The following is a 25,764-nucleotide window of genomic DNA, read 5'->3' on the forward strand; positions in this document are numbered from 1 at the left end:
ATGCACATAGCATTTTAAGAAGGCAGATACTCGGCACTTGCCAGTTCTTTTCCTCTGGTGGAAAATGGCTCTTGGCTTCACAAGGCTGCCTTATACAGACCATTTTCAAGAGAATAAAAAAAAAATCTATAGGTGCAGATTCTAGGATTAAGTGTAGATACGGTATTTACCTCTCTCTCATCTTACCGTTTTCATGTGCTCTTCCATAAGTAGCAGCGATTCGGTGGGTAGCTTGCTTTTGAACTTTGTGTTCCAGTTGACTCCTCTTTCCAGGAGGATAATGAACTGATGTGTGGTTATAAACACTCAACTATGCTGATTCCCTTTAGGCTCAAAACGTTAAAGGCTTTCTGAAGTTCCGACAGCAGTTTCTTGATACTTTGATATTCAGAGTCAGTAATGAAGCATGGTTTTGTTTGAGGATAAGTAAAATCAGGTATTCGTACTTCTGATAGACACAACCACTTTAAAATGACTTTTAATGACTATACAGAAATATCAGGTGTGTTGAAATAGGGCAGCATGTCTGAAGGAAATCAGACTGCAGGAACAGTCCCAGTTTTCTTCTGGGCTTCCAAATCAAGGAGAAGACTCAATGCTTCTGTAGCTCCAGGCCTCTTGTGTGTACAGAAAACGCAACTCCCAGCCCCGGTCCTTGGTGGTACAGCTGTGCTGCAGCTCAGAACCTTTCAGTTGCTCTGCTGGCCACTGCCCTAATATTGCCATAAACTTTTGATGGAGGACTTCCTGCAGAAGAAAGCACGAACTCAGTCAGTAAACAAGATAATGTGTGTGTGTGTGTGTGTGTGTTACAGAAATACATGTTGTGCTGTCAGGTCTGTGATAAGCCCACAGCTGAGAAGGATGGTCAAGGTTAGCCACCACCTTGCAGCCTATGGTTGCAAGTGCAGAGTTGAACTGTTGGTGCCAGTGTGGGTTGGGTTGTCCCCTTTGGCATCTTCTAGACAGTGCATTCCAGATAGTCTGCAGGGAATGCTACAGGCTGAATCAAAGAGCAGAAAGTCTCTTCCTCCCACACCCCAGACAGGGCTTTGGAGACAGAATCAAAGTGCTGGGCTCCCTGATTCTTACCCAAACAAGACAACTCCTAGCAAGCTACCTGCTCCAAATGCAGCTATGGGCCACCAGGGGAGAAAGTTAACACAGCACAGAAAGCAGTTTCTCAAACAGCAAGATATATCTGTATGCAAAGGAGAAGATTAGATAACAGGACTCACCTAAAATTAGATTGCAAATTGCTGTTCGTGCCATTTTAATGTTCTGAAAAGATCCCAAAATGTGAATTTTTCTGTAAAAACCAAAGTAGCAGCAGTTAATGAGGGGAAAAAACCTTCTGTTACTACATAGTTAATAAAGCTGGAATTTCAGATTAGTGTACTAGTGCCTTTTCTACACTTGTAAATAGAAACAACCTCAAAACCAGAAAACCTGCAGTATAAACCCTGTGCTCTTCTAAATCCTTTTTAAAATAGATTTTTACAATTTGAAAGTTTAGCAGTAGCAGCTTTAGGAGGAAAAGGTTCTAGGGTCAGTGGGATCAACTTGGGTTATTTGTAAGAAGTTGTTCTTGTGCTTTGGGGCATTACTCAATTCTATGTGTACTGGTAACACCCATCATTCTCAGACCAAAAGGTCAAATACTCAAATAGCATTTGTTAAAAATAACACTTAAATGATTTGTCTTCCCACTGCTCTACAGCAGTTGCATAAAATTTAGGTTATCTTTGTTCCTGGAAAAGGACATGGGTTAGTTGGGGGATTGTGCTCTGCCCAGGAGGAAGTCAGTCAATACTCACGCGTCAGCGAGAACGATTCGTGTCCTGGTTACGTTTTCTATAGTGAATTTTGTTTTTCCACCTTTCCCTGCTATTCTCCCTATTGCTCTTGACAGATGATCGCCTTTCAAAGGTTTGACTAAAACAAGAATAACATGCTCAGTGTAACAGCAGTGGTGTGTATTTCTATAATGCTTGCCTTGCTGGAAGCAACTCGGTGTAAGCAGCACAAAAGCAATTTCAAGTGCAATATATAAATATCTATAGTCACTAACGTTACTAGAACTGAAAATTGCATCTGCTGCTACGTGTAACCATGAGGTCTCTGGCATCAGAGAGAAATTCTGATACAGAACTGCTGCAGAAGGCATTCCCTGTGTTACTGAGCAATTACTGTTGAGGAAAAAAAAATAGCCAAAGTGCACTCAGCTGGCACCATTAGAAATAAAATAGATCAGCTTCAGATGCTCCAAGGAATCCCACAAATACATGAATTAATAGATGTTTCTGCTGTCTACTTCCTACCAGCTGCTGTCAGGATTCTGAGAGGAGCAAAGCCCATTCTAGTTTAAAAATCTAATGGATGCATTCACCAAAATTCTCCCTTTCACCTTTAAAACGTTTACCCTGTGACAAGAAAAATCAAATGTCTCTGATAAAGTGATGTACTTTCAAGGATGGAGGTTCGAGGGGCTTTGTTAAGACATCTTAGAAAAATTACAACCCTTTCAAGCCACCTGTACCCAGACAATAACTGCGTAATGAAGTTTTTCCTTAACCCTGAGGGTAAGTGACATAATTGGAGCAGGGGGAAAGGAACAAAAACAATGTACTTGCAGATGGTACCCACAGCTACCTGAACACCACAGCACAAACTACTTACCATCTGTAACTTCAAAGGACTCTAGAAAAAGATCATCTAATCTGACAAGAGCAAGAGCATCCTAAAATAAAGAGATCTGTTATCAGCATGAGCGTTGCAGTACCACAACGGAGCTGAAAGCTCACATTTCCTTTATATAAAAAGACAGCATCAGTAGTATTTCTCCACTTAATGTATCAAACAACAGCCAGCACAGGTCTGCAGCAAGGAGCAGCTCATACAATACTGCGAAGAGTGGTTTTGTTTGCGTTTTTAACAGAGCAAAGGTTATGGGCAGCAAAATGGAGAGTCCCTTTACATGCAGAGCACGTCAGAGCCAGATTACTGCTTCATGCTTGCCTCTTGCACACAGCTAAATATGTCCTCCAACTTTGTAATTTTAATTAAGTGATGTTTGAAGGTTACTTTCTTACTCTGCATTAACTTAAGAAATGAAGACTTCCACTCTAGTCACAGTTTCAAACATTTATTTCTAGAAAACCACCTGAGGATTGTTATTTCTTACTGTAATTTTCAGGGAAGCCAATGAAGCACTCTCACAACCTGGGAGTTGGGAGACTCACCTCTACTTGAAACCCAAGGATAAATGCTTTCACAAAATCAGCTGCTTTTGTTAGAGCACTGAGATCCTTTGTCTCTTGGCAAGTCTGCAAGACAAGAAGTTACATTTGCAAATTAAGGCTGTGCAAGTAGGGTCAGGACTTGGGGGGGGGGAAAATCTTGGCGATACGTTCTAACCATAAACACCTACATTCAGGTGACAGTGCTATACCGTGTTTTACTGACACTAAGGTAACTAGTCATGGTGCTGTTTTATAACAAGAACAAAGCATCAACTACCACAGCCTGTGTTTGGAGGGGAGGGAAAAGAGAAACTGCTGAACGCCCTCCCCACCACACATCTGACTGAGAGCCCTTTTATGGGAAAAAAACCCAAAGAACACAAGCTAAATGCAACACAGAAGAAAAAGAAGTGGATGGTGGCAGGAAACCCCAAAAGTTGCTCTAATGCAAAGAGCCTAGAGATGCTTCAGCAAGTGAAAAGAAACCCAGACAGGTTCAATAAAACATATGAATTCAGATGATACTTAGAACAGGAACACATTGACCTGGAGAAGCAGCAGGTATTGGGCTGCTTTAGTTTTTTTTCTTCCCGTGCCAGCACACCACAGGATTTGCTGTTAGGGGCCATTTATTTTCAGTTCATGTTTTAATACTGGGCCATTCCTCTGCCACCATGGAAGAGTTTGTGTATATCTGCATTTACAGACCGTAACAAGGACAACTTAGGAAAGAGCAGTCTTTGAAGCTGTAACAAAAGCAAACCAAGGAACAATTAAGGAAGATAGTCATGTTGAGAGCTGGAGTATGTAAAAGCTCTTCTGAACTGTCATTTACAGCTTCTGCACCAAGTCAGAGAAATGACAGAAACGGATTTTAAATTCTCAAGCATTTTACATTCCTGACAGATAAGGGCAACACTAAATGGGCTTGAGCAAGAATAAAACCGCCTGGCTTGCTACCATTGATGCATACCAAAAAGCACTGTTGAAATCCCAGGTCTCTTCTTTCACCTGCACAGTTTCTCAATGGAACTGCAGGAGTTCCTGCTGTTCCCTCAAGTCATTTCTCTAGTTGCTACCATCAAACTTGTGGTAAGATTTTAAGGTTCGGAAGAAAAATTACTGTTGGTGTCTCTGTTTTCACTCTTACATTAGAGGATCTCATACATCAACAGTGCTAACACAGTAAGCTGTACGTCAAAGGCACAGTGTGAGGTTTAGCTACACGCTTGAGAGCTACTATAAACACTCCTGAGAAGGTGTAAGAATAAAGTGCACAGCTACAAGAGCTACAATTCTATATTGGTGTCTGTATCCTAAGCTACTGCAGTGCAATCTGTAACACAAGCTATTAAACGACCAGCCCTTATCTTCTGCCACAAACAAAAGCCATTAGGTTTGGTGCCCCCCTCAAGACACTGTTAGCTCAAAATTGTCATATAAGTATTTAGTAGCCTTAAAAATCTAAAAAAACATTATAATCCAAAATCACATCTAACACAAGGAGTAAGAGTCTTGGTAATTCTTAAGCATGTCATTTTCTCCTATAAAAACTGACACCCCCCAGTCTTAGGCTGGCCCCTTCTAGAAAGGATTAACACTTTCAAACTACCTGCATTAATAACTTGCTTCTAAGCAGAAACTAACAAATGTGACAAGATTAACCCCCTGTGAGGATTTTTTGGTTAAGTGAAACCGTGCAGTTTCCATCTTTCCAAGCATTATCTGGGATTTAGAATGCTTCTCCAGTCTAATACACAGAACAGGAACACCTGTGAGAACAGGCACAGTGTTTCCGGTATCATGGAATCATAGAATAGTTAGGGTTGGAAAGGACCTTAAGATCATCCAGTTCCAGTCCCCTCACACTAAACCATGTCACCCAAGGCTTTGTCCAACCTGGCCTTGAACACTGCCAGGGATGGAGCATTCACAACCTCCCTGGGCAACCCATTCCAGTGCCTCACCACCCTTACAGTAAAGAACTTCTTCCTTATATCAAATCTAAACTTCCCCTGCTCAAGTTTTAACCCGTTACCCCTTGTCCTGTCACTACAGTCCCTAATGAAGAGTCCCTCCCCAGCATCCCTATAGGCCCCCTTCAGATACTGGAAGGCTGCTATGAGGTCTCCACTCAGCCTTCTCTTCTCCAGGCTGATCAGCCCCAGCTGTGGGAAGCAGAAGGAGTTCTCTTTACCTTGATCTCCACGTTCCTCGTTTTCAAGTTAAACCTGATTTGAAGTTGCAAGTGCTCCACGATAGGCGTGTATATTTTCATCCAGTTCTCTTTCAGCGGCGTGTACCTGTTGGCCGGCACGGGAACCTTCCGTATTTCACCTTTTCCAACCTAGCGGGAAGAGAAGGCCGTGAAGGCCGAGCACCGAGCACCGCTCCATGTGCCGGAGGGCCGACGGGCTGCCCCGCACGCCCCGGCTCCTCCCGGCCCCGCACAGGCCAGGCCGCGTTTCCACGCCCGGCGCCCCGCGTACCCGGAGCGCTTCAGCAGCCACCGGCGGGAATGCCGGCCTCTTGCTGGGCCGCGGCTCCGCTGTGTCCATGGCGCTCCCCGCCGCCGGCTCCGGCTCCTCCCCGCCCGCCGCCGTCGCCCGCCGCTTCCTCCGGTTCCGCTTGGACACGACGCTGGTGAAGCCGCCGCCATCGCCCGCCGCCTCCGCGTCAGTAACGAGGCACGGAGGGGGAGCCATCGGAGCAAGGGAGGAGGGGGGTCTTGCCCCAACCGCCGCCCCGCGTGCCTCCACACCGCCTCGCCGGAACAGCGCCACCGCTCACTTCCGCTCGCTGCGCCCGCCCCCTCCGGTGCCGGCAGCGGTGCGCGGTGGGGCCGGGTCGCGGTGGGGCCGGTGCGCGGTGGGGCCGGTGCGCGGTGGGGCCGGTGCGCGGTGTGTGAGGATGTCGTCGGGGCTGGAGCGGCCGCAGGTGGTGGCGCACGTGCAGCACCCGCTCAGCTACACCCTGTTCGACTGCAAGTGGGTGCCCCGCAGCGCCCGCCTCCTCTGCCTGGGCAGCGCCGCGCGCGGCACCGGCGTCATGCAGCTGTACGAGCTGCGGGGAGCGCGCGTGGAGCTGCTGCGGGAGGTGAGCGCGGGGGGGGGGGGGTCCCGTGAGGAGACTGCGGGTGTCTGAAAGAGGCCTGTGGGAAGGTGGGAGCGGGCTCGCGGGTGGTGGGTTTAAACTGGGAGAGGGGAGGAACGGGGGGGACCCGAGGGGAAAATGCTTTACCTTGGGACACTGGCACGGGTTGGCCAGAGAGGTGCTGGATGCGCCAGCCCTGGAGACGTTCAGGGCCGTGGATGTGGTGCTGGGCAACCTGATCTAGTTGAGGATGTCCCTGCTGGTTGCAGGGGGTGGACTGGATGAGCTTAGAAGGTCCCCTCCAACAAAACCGTTCGATCTTTCTCTGCTTCTGTGATCCTGTGATCCATGCTGCAGGGATGAGGCCCGCCAGGCCCTGCCGTGGGGCCACAGCGCCGGCCTGATCTCGGCTGGGATGGGGGACACGGGCGCTTGTGCAGAGCTAGCGGGTTAAAAAACTGAAGGATAATCGGTACCGGACCCGGTTTGCCTGTTGAATTTGCTGTTCCTGTCAGTCATGTCGCCCTAGGCTGCCGTGCGTTGGTTGCCTTGTTGTCATGGCTTGCGTTAGAGGGAACGCTGGAGGCTCGGCGCCGGTTGTGTCTCGTGTTGGGGGATTTCATTGTTTGGTTTTGTGGGTTTGTTTGGGGTCTTGGGGGGGGGTTTGTTGTTTGGTTGGGATTTTGTTGTTGTTGTTATTGTTTTGGGGTTGTTTTTTTTAACTAAAACTGACCTTTTGGATTTGCTGATTTTCGGGGTAACAGTGCCTCAGGTCCATAGAGACCCGCAGGGCACAAGCAAATAAGCTGTGGGTATATAGGGCCGAGGCACTGCGGGTACGTAACTGCTTAATTCTGCCGTCGTGGTGTACCAGCGGGGCTCTGGTGTCCCTCCGCGTTGTATTTGCAACTCAGCAGAGACAGCAGCCTCTAATGAGCATCATTATTGAGCTGAAGTGAGATTTGTTCTGTTTTTCTAAGACCATTAAGCTGAAGTCTGTTCTTTGCGCAAAGAAATAAACACAAAGTGTTTGCCTTTGATAGCGTTTCCATTGCGTATTACCCCGAATAGCCTGCGTACATGTCACCGAAATCTGTCACCCCTGGACTCGCAAGGAAGTGCTGCTGCAGTCTGCAGTTGTGTTGTTTATTAACATGTGCTGACACAGAATGTATCCTTTCTTTACAAGATTGAAAAGGCTAAACCTATAAAATGTGGAACTTTTGGTGCTACATCTCTGCAGCAGCGATACTTAGCTACAGGAGATTTTGGTGGAAACCTTAACATATGGTAAGCACGGGTATTCACTGGAAGCTTTTTCATTTCATGTTGTACTTGTCTGTCTGAACCGATGTTTCTGTGTGTGGCTTTTATGTAAGATGCTCTCTGTGCTGCGCGTGATTGAGATCCGGTCATAAGCTTTGCTGGCCGCTGTGTTTGGACCATGCCTGTTCTGTAAATCAGCATGAATTCTGCACAGTGGTTTAATTCAGTCTGTTCCATTGGCATCTTCTGTGTGCAGCGACGAACACCTCTTACAGTTCTGCTCGGTCCTCTTCTGAAAAGAGGCTTTGAATGGATGCATGAATACCAATTAAGGTAACCTATACAACAACCTAACCTGTGTAAGAACCTAAATCTGATGTCTAGATTAAATACAGATTTTTAATTTTGAATCTTCAAATGTTTTTTTCAGGTCCCTGAATTATTTGTAAATTTTATTTGAGAATCAATTTGCCTACACAAATTTAAGTTACGTGGTCAAAAAGGGGGTGTTCTCTATATGGTTATTTTATTGATAATCATAGTAATAATATCTTTCACTTACAAGGAACTGTTGGTTCTGTTTTGTTGGAATAGCAGCACGGATTAGTCTCTAGCTGAAATTTAGAATAAAATTCTGAAGGATTCTCAAAGGATGGGAATCGGCAAAGAACCGTAAAACCCCCAGTTGGATGCAGCTTGCATTTGAAGAGCAGGAATTAGAGCTAGGTGGGGATCAGTGAACAAAGTCATTAGAGAGTACAGCTAATTAGAGTGGTTTGATCTGTGGCATGATTCATTTAAAGCCCAGCATAAAAACTGGTTCTTGCTGTGCTGAATCCCACAGCTGCCTTTACAAACAGGGAAGTCCAGAGCCGAGCAAAACCAGTCTAAAGCCATAGCCAAAGAAGGAATCAGAGACTCATGGTTCGTAATGGTGATACCCATATTTTGGTCCCACTGTTAATCTGAGTTTATATAATTTGTGCTCAATTTCCTCTCATTTTTAAACAAATCCCAAGTGTCAAGGAAAATGCTGTGTTATCTGTTCTTTTTCTTTCTTGCCTAGGAATTTAGAAGCTCCTGAAATACCAGTGTATTCTGTGAAAGGTCATAAGGAAATCATAAACAGTATAGATGGTGTAGGTGGCTTAGGAATTGGGGAAGGTGCACCAGAAATTGTCACTGGCAGTCGAGATGGTGAGTCAGTGAACTCTGAAAGTCTTTTCAGTTGGTCTGAGAACTCTGATGGCAGGGCAGAGTCTGCCATCTGAACTAGTTACAAACCTGTTGCAACTAGTTCCTAGCTCTTCCTATGCTGTCCCATGAATCTTGCTTGGGACAAATTTCCTCTTAATTCTTTCAGAAGCTGCAGATAAGCAAAAGAAACTTGTCATTGAGACAGTAAGAATACAAATACAGAATAAATGCAAAATGATAGCTAGAGAAAATACATGCTGATCAAACACTTTTGCTTTATTACTTTGTTTGCTGGGTTTGGGTTTTGTTTGGTTGGTTTTTTTGTATCCACTAAACGCAGTCAGACTTTCTTTATGGAGAGAAATGCTCCTGTGTTTTGAATGATCAGGCTCAAAAGCAAAGGCCTTCCCTGGGAAGATTAACACAATGTGTCAGTGTATGCATAACACAAAATCCATTCTCCTTCTTTCCCAGGAACTGTGAAGGTGTGGGACCCGAGACAGAAAGATATGCCTGTCGCTAATATGGAACCTGTGCAGGGGGAGAGCAAAAGAGACTGCTGGACTGTAGCATTTGGTAACGTATGAGATTATAGCCATTCCTTCCTGTAATATGACTTGCTTTGATGATTATCAGAGCATTTCAGGATGCTATGGAATAGCTTTTTTTTTTTTGTATGGGCACATAAGTAGCACATTTTCCTTTTCAGCATTGTCAGATTTATGTATTTTTTACTTTTTCCCAAAAGGAGCTGATTTTGTGATAGTTGGGTTTTGGATTCTTTCTCCTCCCACCTTTGGTCATAGTTTGTGGTTGGACTTGATGATCTTGAAGGTCTTTTCCAACCCAACTGGTTCTATGATTTCACTGAGAAGCTGTGCAAGCTTTATTTCTATGCCTAGGAATGTTAAAAACAGTATCTTCAGCTGCATGGTCCTGAAGGAGTGTAAATGTTTTGTTGATGAGAGTCTAAGTGTTTTGGTCAATGAGAAACTTAACATGAGCTGGCAGTGTGCACTTGCAGCCCAGAAAGCCAACCGTATCCTGGGCTGCATCAAAAGGAGTGTGACCAGCAGGTCAAAGGAGGTGATCCTGCCCCTTTACTCTGCTCTTGTGAGACCTCACCTGGAGTATTGTGTGCAGTTCTGGTGTCCTCAACATAAAAAGGACATGGAACTGTTGGAACAAGTCCAGAGGAGGCCACGAGGATGATCAGGGGGCTAAAGCACCTCCCGTATGAAGACAGGCTGAGGAAGTTGGGGCTGTTCAGCCTGGAAAAGAGAAGGCTGCGTGGAGACCTCATAGCAGCCTTCCAGTATCTGAAGGGGTCCTATAGGGATGCTGGGGAGGGACTCTTCATTAGGGACTGTAGTGATAGGACAAGGGGTAACGGGTTAAAACAGGGGAAGTTTAGATTGGATATAAGGAGGAAGTTCTTTACTGTGAGGGTGGTGAGGCACTGGAATGGGTTGCCCAGGGAAGTTGTGTATGCTCCATCCCTGGTGGTGTTCAAGGCCAGGTTGGACAGAGCCTTGGGTGATATGGTTTAGTGTGAGGTGTCCCTGCCCATGGCAGGGGGGTTGGAACTGGATGATCTTAAGGTCCTTTCCAACCATAACTATTCTATGATTCTGTGATTCTATGAAATGTTGCAGCACACAAGGAACTAGTCGCTGTTGCACTGTAGTTCCAATTATCAAACATTAAAGCATTAATTTAAGAGAAGATCTATGAAGCTAAGAGCTAACAAAAGACAACAGTGATGCTTTATCTGTGCTCTGCATTTTTCTTCTGGAGAGGGCAAGCTGCTTGTGTTCTACACCAGCTGGTGTTTCTGGGTTAGCTCCATTTTTGTCTCCAGAGTAAGTTTTACAAACTGCTAATAAGCGCATGGATTGTAATTACAGAATTGATAGTAAGGACATGACCTTCCCTGGCAAGAAGGTGCAACTCTAATACTCATTGCTGTTGTTATCTTTGTCTTCTGCTTTGATGAATGGGGAAAAAAGTGCCCTCATATTTTCTTCAATTTATTTCAAGTTGCTGAAGCTTGAGCCAAGGCTGGGTTCATCTTGAACTACATGCTCTGGGCTAACTTCTTTCAGACACTGCTATGTTTCCTTGATCCTGTCAGCTGAGAGTTTTTTGCTTGCAGGCTTCTGTGTTTGTCTTGTGATGCCTTGGTAACACCCAGGGCTTCTCGACAAGTCTGTGTCTGCAGTAATAGCTCGTGCTTGAGAGGCTGGCTAAGGAACTGCTGAACCACTTTATGCTCCAGTGCTGCTGTGCTGTCTGGGGAGCATGGTTGAGAGCAGAGAAAGTTTTAAGAGAAGGAATGTATTTAATGTAGGTTTACAAGTGTAGAACTTTATGTGGTTTAGGCAGTTTTTGGCAAGGGGAGTAAGAATTTTGTTAATATTTTAAAAGAAACAGACTGCCAGGTTTGAAGCTGTATTTTTCTCTACCCGTCAGGTTTGAAAACCAGACAATTCTTTAAATCTTAGTATCCCAATAGTAATATTTTGCTGACGTAACTCTTGAAATTGCAGGTTTAGGAGGTCTGAAATTTACAGATTAAAGAAGGTTCGTGTATGATGATGAATTCTTTCTCTGTGTCCAGGCAATGCTTACAATCAAGAGGAACGTGTTGTATGTGCTGGATATGACAATGGTGACATTAAATTGTTTGACTTAAAAACCATGTCACTAAGATGGGAGACCAATATTAAGAACGGGGTAAGGAAACTATAAAAGTATATTTCACCCCAGGTCCTATGCAGGTTCAGCAAATTGTAGCCCCCAGACTTTTGGTCTGGAGAGCACGGGGTATTTTTCAGTGGATTTGTGTTTTCAGGTGATTGTTATTTCCAAATTGGTGATGTTGTCATTGTAAAAAGAACCAATGGTTAATACATATTTACAATTAGCAAAACTTTCCCCCTTTTTTTTTTAGCAGTGGCTAAATTTCAAGGCTGAATGTATTTTTATATCTTTCCAGGTTTGCAGTGTGGAGTTTGACAGAAAAGATGTAAATATGAACAAGCTGGTGGCCACGTCACTTGAGGGAAAATTTCATGTTTTCGATATGAGAACTCAGCATCCAACCAAAGGTTTTGCTTCTGTTTCAGAGAAGGTATGGGGAGACAGGATTTCTTAGTAAGAGACAAGCATTTTGAATATCTGCTGTTGAAGAACTACATGTCTAAAACTATTGTCTTTGATAATGCCCCTGTAATTGGTACAAACTTTGTGGCAGCATGGTTGATGTGGCCCCTGGTGCAGCAGTGAAAGGGCTTGTGTGCATCAGCTGCCAGCACTCACCCAGCTTTCCTCCCTTTTATAACCTGATACTTGGGTGTCTCTGGGTTCTGTTGCAGTTGCACCTCTGTGCACTCAGCTCTGCCCTTAATCTGGGAGTCATGTTTATTAGAGGCCATATTAAATTGTGATGAGCATGCAGATTCAAATCTTAAAATATATCCCCCAAAACATGAGCCCTCTGCAAGCACTTTTCTTCCTGCAGTCACCAGACCTCATATGAGACACAGAAGAAATTTCTTTATTTTTCTTCAGAACCAAGCATTGTTGGATTGGGATATTGAGGGTGAGTGAAAAAGTCTATTGGAGAGACTTAGTGGCCTGCAGGCTCTTAAATATGGAGAACTCTTATAATCTTTTTCCTCCATCTGTGACCACTGCATTGATTAGTTTCTTTAGAAAACAGGTTGTTTTTTTCTTTTCTTTTGTTGAGGTGGGCTTTTTTGTTGTTTTGTTTTGTGAACACGATCTGGTGATAATAAATCTGGAGAAAAGGAACTTTTCTGGTGAAGTTCTTCTCTAGGAATGCCTAAATTGGAAAAAAGCTGAATTTCAACATCTTTATTTTCCATACCACCATTCAAAGCAGATAAGACGTTGGAAGTACTATCATTAGATGACACAAAAGTATTTACTGAATTAGTGTTTGTGATAATCAAAGTGTGAAAATGGCATTTCTTTCACTCACTGCATTTAAGCTTTTCCTTTTGGATACTTGCAGACAGATATGCAGTAAGTCAGAGTATGCGTGTTGGGTTTATTTCCCTAAGTGATTTCTGTTGCTATGTGATCTTGCCGCGCCCTGGCTAAGATGTAAATTGGAATTGTAGATTGTTTGCACTGTATTCCCTTCCAGTAATGATTTTAAGAGATGTCAGAGAGTGAAATTAACCTTGTGGTGACTGTGTCCCCTAAGAGCCCCTGGCAATCCTGTAGTTCCACAGCAGTTCCAAAAGATGTGCCTACACAGCCACTTTACTTCTCTCTAACCTTGTTCATGTGGCCAGTCCCAAATAAGCTGAAGTATCAGTGAGTGGTGGCCTTGGTAGGGATGCTGCCTTATCCCTGTGGAAGACCAGGGTGTGTTGGAGGCCTGACTTGGCTTCTCCTGTGTGGGAACTGGCCGCTCCTGTGGCAGCAGGTCGGGAGGCATGTTCATGAGAAGGCCAGGTTCTCTTCATGCAAGTGATTGCTGTTTTAATTGCATCTGTAAGTGACTTCCATACAACACTGATTTTTCTTTATTAGGTGCAAAAATCTACCATCTGGCAGGTTCGACACCTACCACAGAACAGAGATATATTTATGACAAGTGGAGGAGCTGGGAGCCTTCATCTCTGGAAATAGTAAGTGATCACTCTCCAGTCTGCAACAGGGGCAATAAGAAACCAGCCATTTAATGTTTTAAGAAAAAATCTTCCTAAAAATGATGAGTTAGGGTCCTGCTTCCAACCTCAGAATATCTCGTTAAAATTATTGCTTACAAATGCAGCAGAAAGGGTAATTTTGGGGCCAGTACTTGATCTGGAAGCTGCATTTTTGGGTGACGTGGTTTAGTGCAAAGTGTCCCTGCCCATGGCAGGGGGGTTGGAACTGGATGATCTTGAGGTCCTTTACAACCCTAACTATTCTATGATTCTGTAATTAATCCATAAAAGAATGTGACAGCTGCACAGGTGAATTTTATCCTTGTCAGTTTTCTTAATATAATCAAGATCTAATTATATCCTTGGTTAACAAGGTGATAAATGGAAGAAAACTGATTTCTTAAAATTCTTTCATGGTACTGGTTATGCCTGAGAAGAGCATTAAAAGCCTGGACTTTCAATGATTCTTATGTTTGCATCTTCTTATGCTACACGGCAAAATTATTCAGTCATCCTAAATGCAGTGAAATAGGTGTGCTGTTTCAGAGGGATAGCTGGGATAAAATTCTCTTACCTGTGGCAAAAGTCAAACAGTTAAAAAATGAAGTGCTATAGGAAAGAGCTGTCAGGATTCAATTCAAATGAGGCTTCCTGCCCCATTTTTTCTTTCATGAAATATTTACTAAATATGCAGTGTGGATATAGCTGGGTATGACAAACCTGGTCTAGTGGAAGGTGTTCCTGCCCATGGCAAGGGGGTTGGAAGTGGATGAGCTTTAAGGTCCCTTCCAATGCAAACCTTTCTGTGATTCTATGATTATTCATTTTTGTTAAGGCATTTGTTTGCATCACCTACAGAACAGAGAAAACCTTTCTTTTAAAAGTAAAGAGGATAATGACGTGTTTGTATCAGTGAATTCTAAGTGCAAGTTTTTGTTTTCCTTATTGCCAGCGAGTACCCAGCTCAGCGCTCGAAGAAGGATTCTGAAGGAGCCGAGATGGGGGTGGCAGGTTCTGTCAGTCTCTTGCAGAATGTGACTCTGTCAACGCAGCCGATTTCTAGCCTAGACTGGAGCCCTGACAAAAAGGGACTGTGTGTTTGTGGTGCCTTTGACCAAACTCTGAGGGTGCTGATAGTCACAAAGCTTAACAAAGTTTGACAGGAAAACTTGAATTTCTGATGAGAGGGCAGAGTAGTCTGCAGCCTGTAAATATGGGAGGGAGAGCCCTCCTCTTCCTAATTTAATTTCTCCCTTACTAAAAACTGGATTAAAGAAATAGAAACCAGATCTTTCTATTGAAAGTTGAGATATATGCAGTGAGAGTTGTCTGACTGATCGTGCCTCAATGACATGAAGTTGCCTGGGCACAAAGCTTTTACCTTCTAGAAATGTGAATTTACCTTTAAAATCAAAGGTACCTTTGTATTAGCTCAACCTGTAATTTCAGAAATCACTTTAAATTGTTTGTGTTCGGTTTAATCATAGTGTAAATCTGTTCAGACTTGTTAAATAGTTTGGCTTTTTTATATATAGTATTGTCCATATGCATTCATGCTATGGAAACTGTTATATACTTCCTCACAGAAAGTCTTTATGGTATTGGCTATATTAATTAGAGGATTTGTTAGATGACTTAGTTTCTATACTATGTGAAAGCATCCTATAATGAATGCTGAAATATTCAGGTTCAATAGAGTAAGCTTTTTATTGGAGATCATATTGAAATTAAACTGTTGAGCAAAATGCACCTTTCTGTTATTTTTAGTTTGGTTTTGTGACAAGTTTTTATATTCCGTTGTTTTTATATCTGTTCACAACTTGGTATTCTGCAAATAAAATTATACGAAGTGTTGTCTTAATATGAACAAAAAGTATGTTATTCAAACTTCGAGAGATTTAGAGAAGGAATGGGCTTGTATAGGTTTACAAGGACAGAACTTAGATAAAACTGAACTCATTTTGCAGCAAGTCTCTAAAACTTACCCCCATTGGGAAAAACCAGCCTATCTTTTTTTAATGAACTCAGTATTTCTTCAAAACCTGATGTCTCTGAGTAGCTTTGTTACCATAGTTTCGCCTGAACTTCACTTTGTAATTCCCTGTTATCTCCAGTGTGTTTCTTTCCTGATTTTTACCAGTGTCTGCTGCTGCCAGTTCTTGTTAGCAGGCGTGTCCAGTTACTGTCCTCCATTTGTGGGTATATGGTGAAGGGTTTCCTAATTTCAGTAAACTCTAATGATTTCACTTGTCACATCTTTGGTATTGGCTTTCTGCTGAGTTGTATGTGCATATGCAAGTTTCAGGTAAAAGTATTTCACTTTTCCTAAAACCACATTGTGATGGGAAAATGTTGGCTTTGTCCAGGTTAACAACAAAAAAATCCCTGTGGGGCCATTTGCGAAGATGCTGTTTTCTTTGACTTTGGAATGAGGAATTCCTATCTGACAAGTTTAGGTCAGTTGCATTAATCCTAATCTGGGGACTGCTCCTGGAAACTAGAGGCTGGTTTGCAGAGAGGTGCTAAGACCTTATGTCTTTACTGGTCCTGCCACCAACTGGTGTCCAAGCAAGGTGCAGGAGGAAGAGGAAACAGCCAAAGATGATGTGTTAAAGCAGGGAGGCAGTGTGGAAGCCAGAGGCTACTGAGAGTAGAAAGAGAACCTGGGCTTAAAGGAGAGGTGAGGAGCGACACTATGGCTGGGATGAGATAGTGAGACATGGCAAACATGCAGACCCGGCACCTTTACCAAAGTTTATCTGCCTCTTCAGTGTGCTGGGGAATGCTGAGTCCTCTACTGCAGCAAGTCCCATGTTAGGGGGTGGGCAGGTCTAAAAGGTCCACATGGATCCAAACTGGACCTTGCTATACTTCTATGCTACTACAGTGTTACAGTTATTTATAATAAGAAATTACAGCTTCCCAAGATCTAGAAGCACAGCCCCTCCAAATAACAGCTTGTGTCAGAATAATTATATTGGGAGAGCTTAATCCCAAACTTGAAAGGGAAATGAAATGCAAATTTGCCTGTTATTGTCGAGCAGCTCTGTTTCGAAGTGTATGAAGTGACAGAGTTTGGGCTGAGAGGCTTTGGACTTTTTCTGTCATCCAGGATTCCAGCTAAATACAAGTGAGAGAAAATTGTCCTTAGTGACTCCTGGGTATCTGAATTGATTAAACCAGCTAAGGACAAAGAGGGAAGGCACCTGTGGGTAGAAGAGGCTCACAGGCTATTAAACCTTAACCCCTGTGGAATGGAGAAATCATTAATGCCTTGTAGCAGAGCAGGGCCAGCAGGAAAATTGCAATAGACCATAAACTCAATGTGTCTGTGGAAGTCCATGGTTTTAATAGGTCACTGATCCTCAGCTCTAGCCTCCCTTCAAATTTAGCCTTCTATCTCAGGTTTAGCAATGACCAGCAGGGATGAAAGCACAGTAACCAATAGTAATAAACTGGAAGGTACATGAAACTGTTAAAAAGATCACTTGCAGTAAAGCAGCCTGTAGGTTTGACCAGTGGGAATCTGTCTCCCTGTGAAGGAGGCGTCTTGCTTGGCAGCTTGGCACAGGGAAGGTGCCCCAGCATGGCCAGAGCCATGGGGATGCCCTGGTGAGGGGGGTTCCCAGTGCTGTGAGCTGGCACCAAAGCTGCTGAGCCCAAGATATCAAGATCCCCGAGCAAGGGCTAATGAGAACTGACCGTCTGTCAAGAACGTGCCGTGCTAACCTCTGGCGCAGGTGTACGTGCAAGTTACACTTTGGCTTGGCAAGCAAGTGGCAGGTTGTGTAGCATCTTAGATGTACGTAGGTCTGCAAGTGCTCTTCCAAGGGATCTAGGCTACATACTTGGTGGAAGGCAAAGATTTATGAGATCCAGCTGTCTTCCTTAAGACTTGATGCTTTGCTTTCAAGTGTAATATTTAGTATATGATTTTTTTTGACACAAGTAATCCCATCTGCTTGCGTGCATAGCACAATGCTGAGAGCATATTCTGAACTAATTTTAAATGTTGTCCCTCTCCGGGTGCATCCCGGCAGGAGGGAACAGGGGAACTACCGCTCTGCAATCTTGGCTGCAGCTTTGAAAAGCTGGCAGCGTGCAGTTCAAAGAATCAATTCAAGTGCTTTGAGTCTAAAATCACTGTTCAAAGATGGCCTCCATTAGCTTTGTGCTGTAAATAAAATATACCCACCAAAAGGTATGCTGGGCAGCAGAAATCTGTGGAAATACGGTTTCTTTCTGAATCAAGCAGAGACTAAGGGCAGAAATACAGGTACCTGTGAGGGAAAACAAAATTCCTGAGTGCAGCACTGAGCTCTTGGTGGTATTTCTATTATGTACTTGGCCTGCAGCAAAAATGTCCGTTACACCACCAACTCCAGGGGTAGCCCCTATTGAGCCTGCATGATGGTGATCCAAATTAGAGCAAGAATTAATAAACAACACTTCTTAAAGCTCCATGGACCTCAAGGAGCTGAAATGTGTGTTACATCTGGGTACCTAATGTTGGGATTCACACCATTTGTTGTTTTGAATATCAGGGAATGCATTTCCCTCATGAGTAGCTGGTCTGATGAAAATACGTGATGGTTTGCAAAGCAGGAGTTTGCAAAAAGCAAAGAGAGCCGGAGGGAAGCACAGGTGAAGGGTAGTGCTGCCCTTGTTCAGGGAAGGTGGGTTTATCTGTGTACCTAGGAAATGAAAGACAGTTCCTGGCTGGAGAGGAAAGCTGTTGCTAGTGCCTGTACTATGCTGCGTCTCCTCAGCAGATTGGATTTCTGCTTCTCCCAGGCTAAACAAGAAACTTAATCAGACCAAAAGCTGCCTATGGCAACCTAGCCTGCTCTATTTATAGTCCTTTCCCCTCTTGCTCAAGACTGACACCTTGCCTCTGCAGGCTGAAGAAGTGTGCTCTAAATAAAATCATAATGCACGGGGCCAAATCCTCTGACGCAGCACGGAGGAGCGCTCTGGAAAACCCCTGCCTTGCCCAGGGCCAGGGAGTGGAATGTGCTACTGAGTTTAGTGGCTCTGCTGCAAGTGACCACATTCAGCCAGTGTATGTGCTTGACAGCTACCGCTTGTTTCCTGTGCAGACCATCCCTGTTCATGGGCATGACTGCAGCCAGAATACAGGTATGTGTGACGCAGTTGTGGTGGTTGCCCAAATCCTCAGCTATTACAGATCAGGTGGGTTTTCTTTCTTTCACATCAATATAGTGAAATATTTGACTCTCACCATTTGTACGGCTCCTTGGAGATGACAGCCCTCCAAGGTTTCTGTGCAGGTGGTCCGTATTTGGCAGTTGTCAGTGAAAAGGCAGGGACCTATAGGGATAGCAGGGGGCCTATAGGGATGCTGGGGAGGGACTCTTCATTAGGGACTGTAGTGATAGGACAAGGGGTAATGGGTTAAAACTTAAACAGGGGAAGTTTAGGTTGGATATAAGGAGGAAATTCTTACCTGTTAGGGTGGTGAGGCACTGGAATGGGTTGCCCAAGAAAGTTGTGAATGCTCCATCCCTGGCAGTGTTCAAGACCAGGTTGGAGGAGGCCTTGGGTGAGATAGTTTAGTGTGAGGTGTCCCTGCCCATGGCAGGGGGGTTGGAACTTGATGATCTTAAGGTCCTTTCCAACCCTAATTATTCTATGATTCTATGAAGTTTTGCAGGATCCTGCAGCAAAGGGGATCATAACAGAGTATATCTTTTCCCTGTAATCCTCTTCAGTGTTACACTCTTTACTAGTTGTTCTGGACCAGCTAGCAACTAGCCCAGTAACTTGCTGGTGGGATTCAGGACTATAGCATGAGCAGGAGGTGTTCCTAATAGGCAGCCTGTGTGTGGCAGCCCTGCTTTGGAGACCAGCTCCATTGAACAGTGTGGTCATGAGCTATGCCATTTGGTCTCTGAGCCAGAGAACAAGCCTGGTTAGATTAGTATTAAAGCTACAGCCTCCAGGACAGATGTGTCTGCTCCAGTTTTCTCTACTCCCAAGAGATCTCCCTCCCTCCTGACTGTACTCCCCTGCCTCCACAATGGTAATAAATCTTTAGTCACCATCTCCAGATCTGGGGCTGTGGAGAGAGAGCTGGGCTGCAGAACCATGTGGAGGTACCTCTAAGTTCCCTCCTCTATTGAGCATGGCAGTAAAAACAGCCTGTGCAGAAGGCACAAACTGGGGTTCCCATCCCAGACCAATGGCTTCTCGAGCTCTTGTCAGTGTGCAAGAGGCCACCCAAGGCTGCCAGCCTCTCGGGATACTTCCTGATCAGAACATTACGCCCTGACCTTCTTAAACATGGCAGTGAAGCTGAAAGTTTTTCATCGCTCTGAAAAGCCCATCAGCAACATAAATAATGCAAGCACAGGCAAGCTCTCCTGAGCTGCTTGGGATTTGAAGGTTATGAAACATTTAAGATATTCTCTGAAGCCAGAGGACGTGTGGGCTGCAGAAGGCATTAAGGCCCTCAGAGCTGCAAAGCAATTGAGCCCTAATGGGACATTTTTGTGTGGCAGTGATTCAGAAACAGTAGCTCAGCCTGATTACCAGATTGCATATAGCAGTTGCCCACTCTTTGACTGATCCAGTCTTGCAGTTGAAACTACTTTCTTTCAAGTAAATTACTGGTTAAGTCTACAAGTCCCAGCTGCTTCCAGTTCCTTCTCTTACAAGTGCAGGCTGCTTACATGAAAACCCACCATGGGCAATACTTGTGTTTCGTAACATATTGAGGACCTGATTTTTTTGTGTGAACATTTCTGTCAGCATAGAAATGCTGCTTTATCCTCACTTAGCACAGATGTGAGGCACAAAGCCCTGAGCTGTTCTTATTTGTAGATATGCTGGGAGCACTAAAGGAACTGCACCCTCTTGCCCTCTTCCTTGTGTCATGGAGCATAATGGAAACATGCACCTCTTATACTACAGTTGTAGCTGTTTCTGGCTCTGGCTGGAGCACCTCTCCTATAAAGACAGGCTGAGAGAGCTGGGATTGTTCAGCCTGGAGAAGAGAAGGTTCCAGGAGACCTTACAGTAGCCTTCCAATACCTAAAGGGGGCCTACAAGAAATCTGAGAGGGACTTCTTACAAGGACATGTGGAGACAGGACAAGGAGGAATGGCTTTAAACTGATAGAGATTTAGATTAGATATAAGGAAGAAGTTCATTACTGTGAGGGTGCTGAGGCGCTGGCACAGGTTGCCCAGAGAAGCCGTGGCTGCCCCATCCCTGGCAGTGTTCAAGGCCAGGTTGGACGGTGCTTACAACAACTTGGCCTAGTGGAAGGTGTCCCTGCCTATGGCAGGGGGCTGGAACTGGATGAACTTTAAGGTCCCTTTCAACTCAAACCAGTTTGGGATTATGCTGGGATGTTGCTCCAGCCCATCCTGCATCTGTCTGCCAGAAATACTTCAACACTAGTGATGTCCTCTGTATACTGAAGGTTTTCCCTCCTAGTCTCTCAATTTTTTGTCTTTTGCTTATTGATTTCTGAGGCAGAGACAATTTTCTTAGGAATATTTCCAGCTTGGAGCACTGTGAGCCTCAGGTCTCTAGGCAGCACTGCAGCAATAATGAAAAATACCAATAAAAGGTAGGTGCAGCTAATGGAATCTGTTCTGTTCATCTGCATCCCATGCTAAACCTTTCATTTTCTGAGTCATCAATCTTCCTGCAGAGATGACAGAATCTCTCCTTCATGCTTCTTTCTGGCATAGCTCAACCAGGCAGGACTTTCTGGCCTGTTCAGCAGATGTGGAGGATAGACCCTGCTGCCTTACAGAAGTACACACTGGCATGGGCCTGTGGCATCTTCATATCCAGTAGTGTTTTCCCTTTCTGACATTCACATTCCCTTCCTCCCACAGCCTGCTGTTGCAGAGTGTATGAGAAACATAAGAGCAGCCATACTGGGTTAGACCAAAGAGCTTTCCAGCTTCATAGCCTGCCTCTTCAGGGGCCATGTCAAGATAAATAAATGGAAAAAAACCCTTTAAGATGACAACTGCAATTTGGGTCCTAAGTTTAATTTACTCCTAAAGTTGTCCTAGGCTTTCCATTAAAATTAAGCTGGAATATGAAATATATGGTTCTATTGAATTCATGCACAGAAGCTAACAAGTAAGAATGGTGGCATTTAGAAATAAACCTCAGCTTCTAATACAATTTACTTCAACAATCTTAGGGAGAGAGACAGCTATAAAAAATTACAGCTTTCCACACTAATTGGAAGAAATGCAATCTTAGAACAGCATCAGAACAAATACTCTGCACATGGTAGATTGCTTTCAATTTATTTCTACAGTTTCCATATATAAATGCATATAACCTAATAGATATATCTACATTCAGCAAATAAAGCTTTGTATGTAAAGTAACCAGATATGGTGGCCAGGACTTCACCACATCCTGTCATTTAATCTAGTTGGCATGAACACAAGCTCTTTTGATCTGTACTAACTATCTTTATCTCAGTGTAGATCTCACCCTCCCTATCTGTTATGTCAAAAAAGCTTTAATCAGAGGGTTTAAGCTAGTCTTATTGAATTATATTATTTTTCCTCCCTAAAACAAAGCTACATCAAACTCAGTTTCCTTCTTTCCATGTACTTTCACATCTGTATTTTGATTAGAAATGTTATATTTTCAAAAGGGCAAAGAGTCTGTGTTTAGTAGGTTTAAAGCCCTCTAATTTAATTTGAGTGCACAAAAAAGAGACATTTCCAGAGCACTTTAACTGAGAGGTGAGTCTAAGTTCACTTGGGCTTACGCTGCCACGTACGCTGTCCCCAAATCCAGCAAACTGTATCACAGGATGGAAAATTCTGGAGGTTACTCTTCTTTTCCAGTGTCCTAAGTGTCACTGCTATAGGCTTTTAAGTTCCTGAAGATGTGAGACATTCCTGTGAGTTAGCCTCAAGACTCTATTCCCCTTCTTACCCTATCTAGTGGCAGGACACAAACCTGGCAGCCAGATATCTTGGGCTCTCATTCTGGACTCACCATCTGCCTTGTAATAAATCACTGTAAAATGTCTATTCCTGACCTGCCTCCCTGCTCCCTGCATATATCTGGTCTCTGTAGAATACAGGCAGAGGCATCTTACAATGAATATGCCATTGAGCCACGAAGCTGCCTGTAACTGTCCTTTTGTGAATGTCTGTCTTCTGACATACCAAAGGAAACATCAGATACTCACCCCTCTTCCACTGAGTGGCAAGTGCACGTAGGCAAGCAGGTACTGGCCAACAGATGGATATTCATGCTTCAGCTTACTCCTGCTACACCCTCTTCTGGTAACTTCCTGGTCTGCCCACACAGGGCAAAATTTATTACATTACATTGCAAAGAAACAGGCCTCAATCACAAAATGCCTACCTCAGAAATGCCCCATGTGGCTGAGATCCTTCAGAAAAAAAGTGTACTACATATGTCTCCCAAACTGGTCTGCTCACTCCAACCTGGGATTTTAAAAGGTACTGTCTCACACTCTGCTTTTTAATGATTTTGGCCATAACTTGACTTTAAATATGCCTGGCCAGGAACTGTTGTGAAGTGATCTGCAGCTCAGGTAACACCGGTGCAGACTAACTCACTCCTGAAATAGTTTCAAATGTGATGTTGCACAAGTTTAGACGAATACATTTTTAAATGCAAGCTACAGACAGAGGTAACACAAAATTCCTCAGTTTAGTTTCATCACAGTGTAGCTGTACTTTGACTGACTTGATCTCATTTAAGTCTGCTTTGGTTTAGCATTTTCAGTATGCTTGCTGAATCTCTAGAGGTTTAAGACACAGACTCACAGGATAAAAGGGCAGGTTCTCTGTGCTTGGATGTACTGGCTTTCCAGTAATTGCCAGAAAGGGCTTATGGTGGACTCCTGATAAAAGTGTCTACTTAGAAAGGCTGAATTATTTAATGAAGTAGCTCTGCTGCTCCCATTAAAGCTCACATTAAAAGGCCAAAAAGAGTAATTAGTGTCAGAAGAAGCCGGACTTGCAGACAAAGCAATTCTACTGCCTCATTTTCTCCCTTAGGATGACTATAGATGCCTATTACAACCACCTTTTGCTTTTGGTCTGATTTTAGCGTCTGTATTTTTATTCTGCCAATGACTTATTAACCCTTCTGTTACAAGTAGGTTCTAGCATCCTTGTTTGATTCACAGCAGATTCACAGCAGAAGAACTTAGGCTATTTGTTTTATCTTCTATGTGAGTATCTTCAAAAGCTTTTTCAGGGGCATTGTTTCTGGGAGTTGGGAGTTGCCACAGCTCATCTGTAGGTCAGGCTGTGGTGCTTTGCATGACCCAGGCTGTAGGGCACAGTGATTCCATTGAGGTCCAGACTACAGGATTTGGCCTCCACATCTACTCCACAAAGAACACTGACTCTGCAGGAGTCAATATATAGTATGTACAATGAATAAGATACATAATAACAAAGGAGTAATTACATTAAAGATGCCTGTCACTTCAACTACTTTGGAGAAAATACTCAGGATTGTTTTCTGTTGTTTTGGGAATGACAGAGAAAAATCAATAATCATTCATAGGCCTCTCAAATGAAACAGCTTCCATTAAATGCCAGATGGCAATAGAGCTTTTCTTGGATAGATTTTTTTATAGATATCTGTACATAAAATCATAATACATTTTCAGAGTGGCACCAACACAAAACAACTGAATTACATGAACCGTATCTCAATCAGGTTTTGGCTGGGATAAATGTAAATCCTTAACTCCTCACTCTTTGCTCTTGAAAACCAAACAACCAACACAGCCATTTTAAGCAGAAAAGGAAAGCTTCAAGAAATTCCAAGGCTTACAGCTCTCAGTATAGGAACTCCAGTTAACTGAACAGTATAAATCTGTTCTACTTTGCACCCAGAAGCCTATCTATAACAAACGTAAACCACTAGAAGGAGACAGAGAGCCACATTGTACTACCATGAAATTCTCCAAGTACAACCTGTACTGCATTAATGTTCTACGTGGCTACAATCTTCTACAAACAGTTGGCTGATTCTGAACGTTGATCAACATGTGTCACATTTTCCTTTGATCTTGTAACTGAAACAAAATATTTGGTTTAGGAAATAAGACTGGCAGAAACTTCTACCTAACATTTGGTAAATCAATTAGTCTGTTAATCAACTTCCCTCTCTGTATTTCCCAACCTGTGACATGTGAATACCGAGGTAAGAATGAACTAAACATATGTCAAGTGTTCTGAGGTCCTTAATAAACACTTGGCACACTGAAAGTGCAAAGTGGTGCTTTCTTTAGGAGGGCAGGTCTTGCTATTTCTCCGTTTCCCTTCAGGCTGTTGCATTTCTTTATTTTTTTGAAAATACAATCTCTCCTAAATTCCCTTTAACCTACAGTAGTTGTTCTAGTAAAAATGAACAAGAAAAAATCATTAAGACTGTGGTTTTTGAAAGTAAGAAATGGTTATGAAAATTCAGAGACACATTTTATTATTACACTAAAATATTAACAGTAAGCATACCACTCCCTACCCAAGTGGTTCTACTATGCATACGTGCATCCCACAGACAGCTGAAAGACTCTTACAGAATCCCCGTGTTTGCTGCTTTCATAAACACTCTGTTAGAAACAAGTATCTGTATTATTTTTGCAGCCATTTTTGGTTGAAACTGAAACCCTAAATCTCTGCATCTCCTGGAGGAAAAGGAGACGACAAGATGTAAACAAGTAATGACTCCATCTGAAGATCTTTAGATATGCTTCGAACAGGGAGTAGGGTGACTCATTTGCAGCTCATACTGATTTAATTAGAAGAGACATAGTATAGCACTCAGATGTAAACCAAGTTATTAAAAGGAAGCTCACTTTTGCCACTATTTTGAATTGCACAGGGAGGTACACTCAAGCTACATAAGACCCCACACTTATAGTCCTGCTCTCCCTATGAGTATATTCTTCCCCCTTCACCACTCTTGACCTTGCCCTTCTTCAGACTGGACCTGTTTTCCTCTAGAAACCCTGATGCTGAGTAAGCCAGCTCTGCACATTCCCCCCAGGCAACAACCAGCCACAGACTAATCAGCCGCATGCACTCCTGCATAACCTGTAGCTGAGAACAGGCCCTCTTTAACCACACTGAAAAGTTCCAGTGATCCTATCTCGATCTGCCTTGAAGGGGAGAGGCTGCAGGCTTGATTTACAATGATGTTCAGCTGGAGCTCTGAACAGAAAAGAGGCGAAAGAGGTCTTTGGCTAGTAATACCAATACTTTTGATGTGGATGCTGG

General features: G+C 43.6%; 2 protein-coding genes and 1 long non-coding RNA gene across 4 annotated transcripts in view; 1 reads left to right on the plus strand and 2 right to left on the minus strand.

Moving 5' to 3' along the window:
* Positions 1–25,764, minus strand: part of LOC134159840 (uncharacterized) — a 188,523-nt gene that overhangs the window by 71,520 nt on the left and 91,239 nt on the right. The window lies entirely within an intron of this gene.
* PNO1 (partner of NOB1 homolog) lies at positions 463–5,947 on the minus strand. Its single transcript, XM_062611946.1, has 7 exons — positions 5,732–5,947; positions 5,440–5,589; positions 3,243–3,326; positions 2,680–2,740; positions 1,818–1,935; positions 1,239–1,309; positions 463–747 (listed from the first exon to the last, which is right to left on the minus strand). Exons 1-7 carry the CDS (start codon positions 5,945–5,947, stop codon positions 680–682), a joined length of 768 nt encoding a protein of 255 aa, XP_062467930.1. The 3' UTR covers positions 463–679.
* DNAAF10 (dynein axonemal assembly factor 10) lies at positions 6,146–15,344 on the plus strand. Of its 2 annotated transcripts, none has more exons than XM_062611014.1 (8): positions 6,146–6,338; positions 7,525–7,625; positions 8,668–8,798; positions 9,273–9,374; positions 11,419–11,534; positions 11,797–11,931; positions 13,365–13,462; positions 14,436–15,344. In XM_062611014.1, exons 1-8 carry the CDS (start codon positions 6,153–6,155, stop codon positions 14,641–14,643), a joined length of 1,077 nt encoding a protein of 358 aa, XP_062466998.1. In that variant the 5' UTR covers positions 6,146–6,152; the 3' UTR covers positions 14,644–15,344. The 2 variants fall into 2 exon arrangements, with proteins under 2 accessions (XP_062466998.1, XP_062467007.1); XM_062611023.1 differs by lacking the exon at positions 6,146–6,338 and adding an exon at positions 7,858–7,934.

Source organism: Pezoporus occidentalis, unplaced genomic scaffold (genome assembly GCF_034315485.1).
Source record: "Pezoporus occidentalis ecotype Australia unplaced genomic scaffold, CSIRO_AGI_Poc_V1 ctg10, whole genome shotgun sequence".
NCBI classification, from domain to species: Eukaryota; Metazoa; Chordata; class Aves; order Psittaciformes; family Psittacidae; genus Pezoporus; species Pezoporus occidentalis.

What these genes read in the sequence shown, in the direction of transcription:
- PNO1 (XM_062611946.1), bottom strand. Translation starts at nt 5,947, where the DNA reads ATGGCTCCCCCTCCGTGCCTCGTTACTGACGCGGAGGCGGCGGGCGAT. An exon ending in TCCTTGGGTTTCAAGTAGAG is followed by an intron (nt 2,741 to 3,242) that starts GTGAGTCTCCCA and finishes TCTTTATTTTAG; the next exon opens with GATGCTCTTGCTCTTGTCAG. An exon ending in AATTTGCAATCTAATTTTAG is followed by an intron (nt 748 to 1,238) that starts GTGAGTCCTGTT and finishes TTTCTTCTGCAG; the next exon opens with GAAGTCCTCCATCAAAAGTT.
- DNAAF10 (XM_062611014.1), top strand. Translation starts at nt 6,153, where the DNA reads ATGTCGTCGGGGCTGGAGCGGCCGCAGGTGGTGGCGCACGTGCAGCAC. An exon ending in GGTGGAAACCTTAACATATG is followed by an intron (nt 7,626 to 8,667) that starts GTAAGCACGGGT and finishes TTTCTTGCCTAG; the next exon opens with GAATTTAGAAGCTCCTGAAA. An exon ending in TGTCACTGGCAGTCGAGATG is followed by an intron (nt 8,799 to 9,272) that starts GTGAGTCAGTGA and finishes CTTCTTTCCCAG; the next exon opens with GAACTGTGAAGGTGTGGGAC.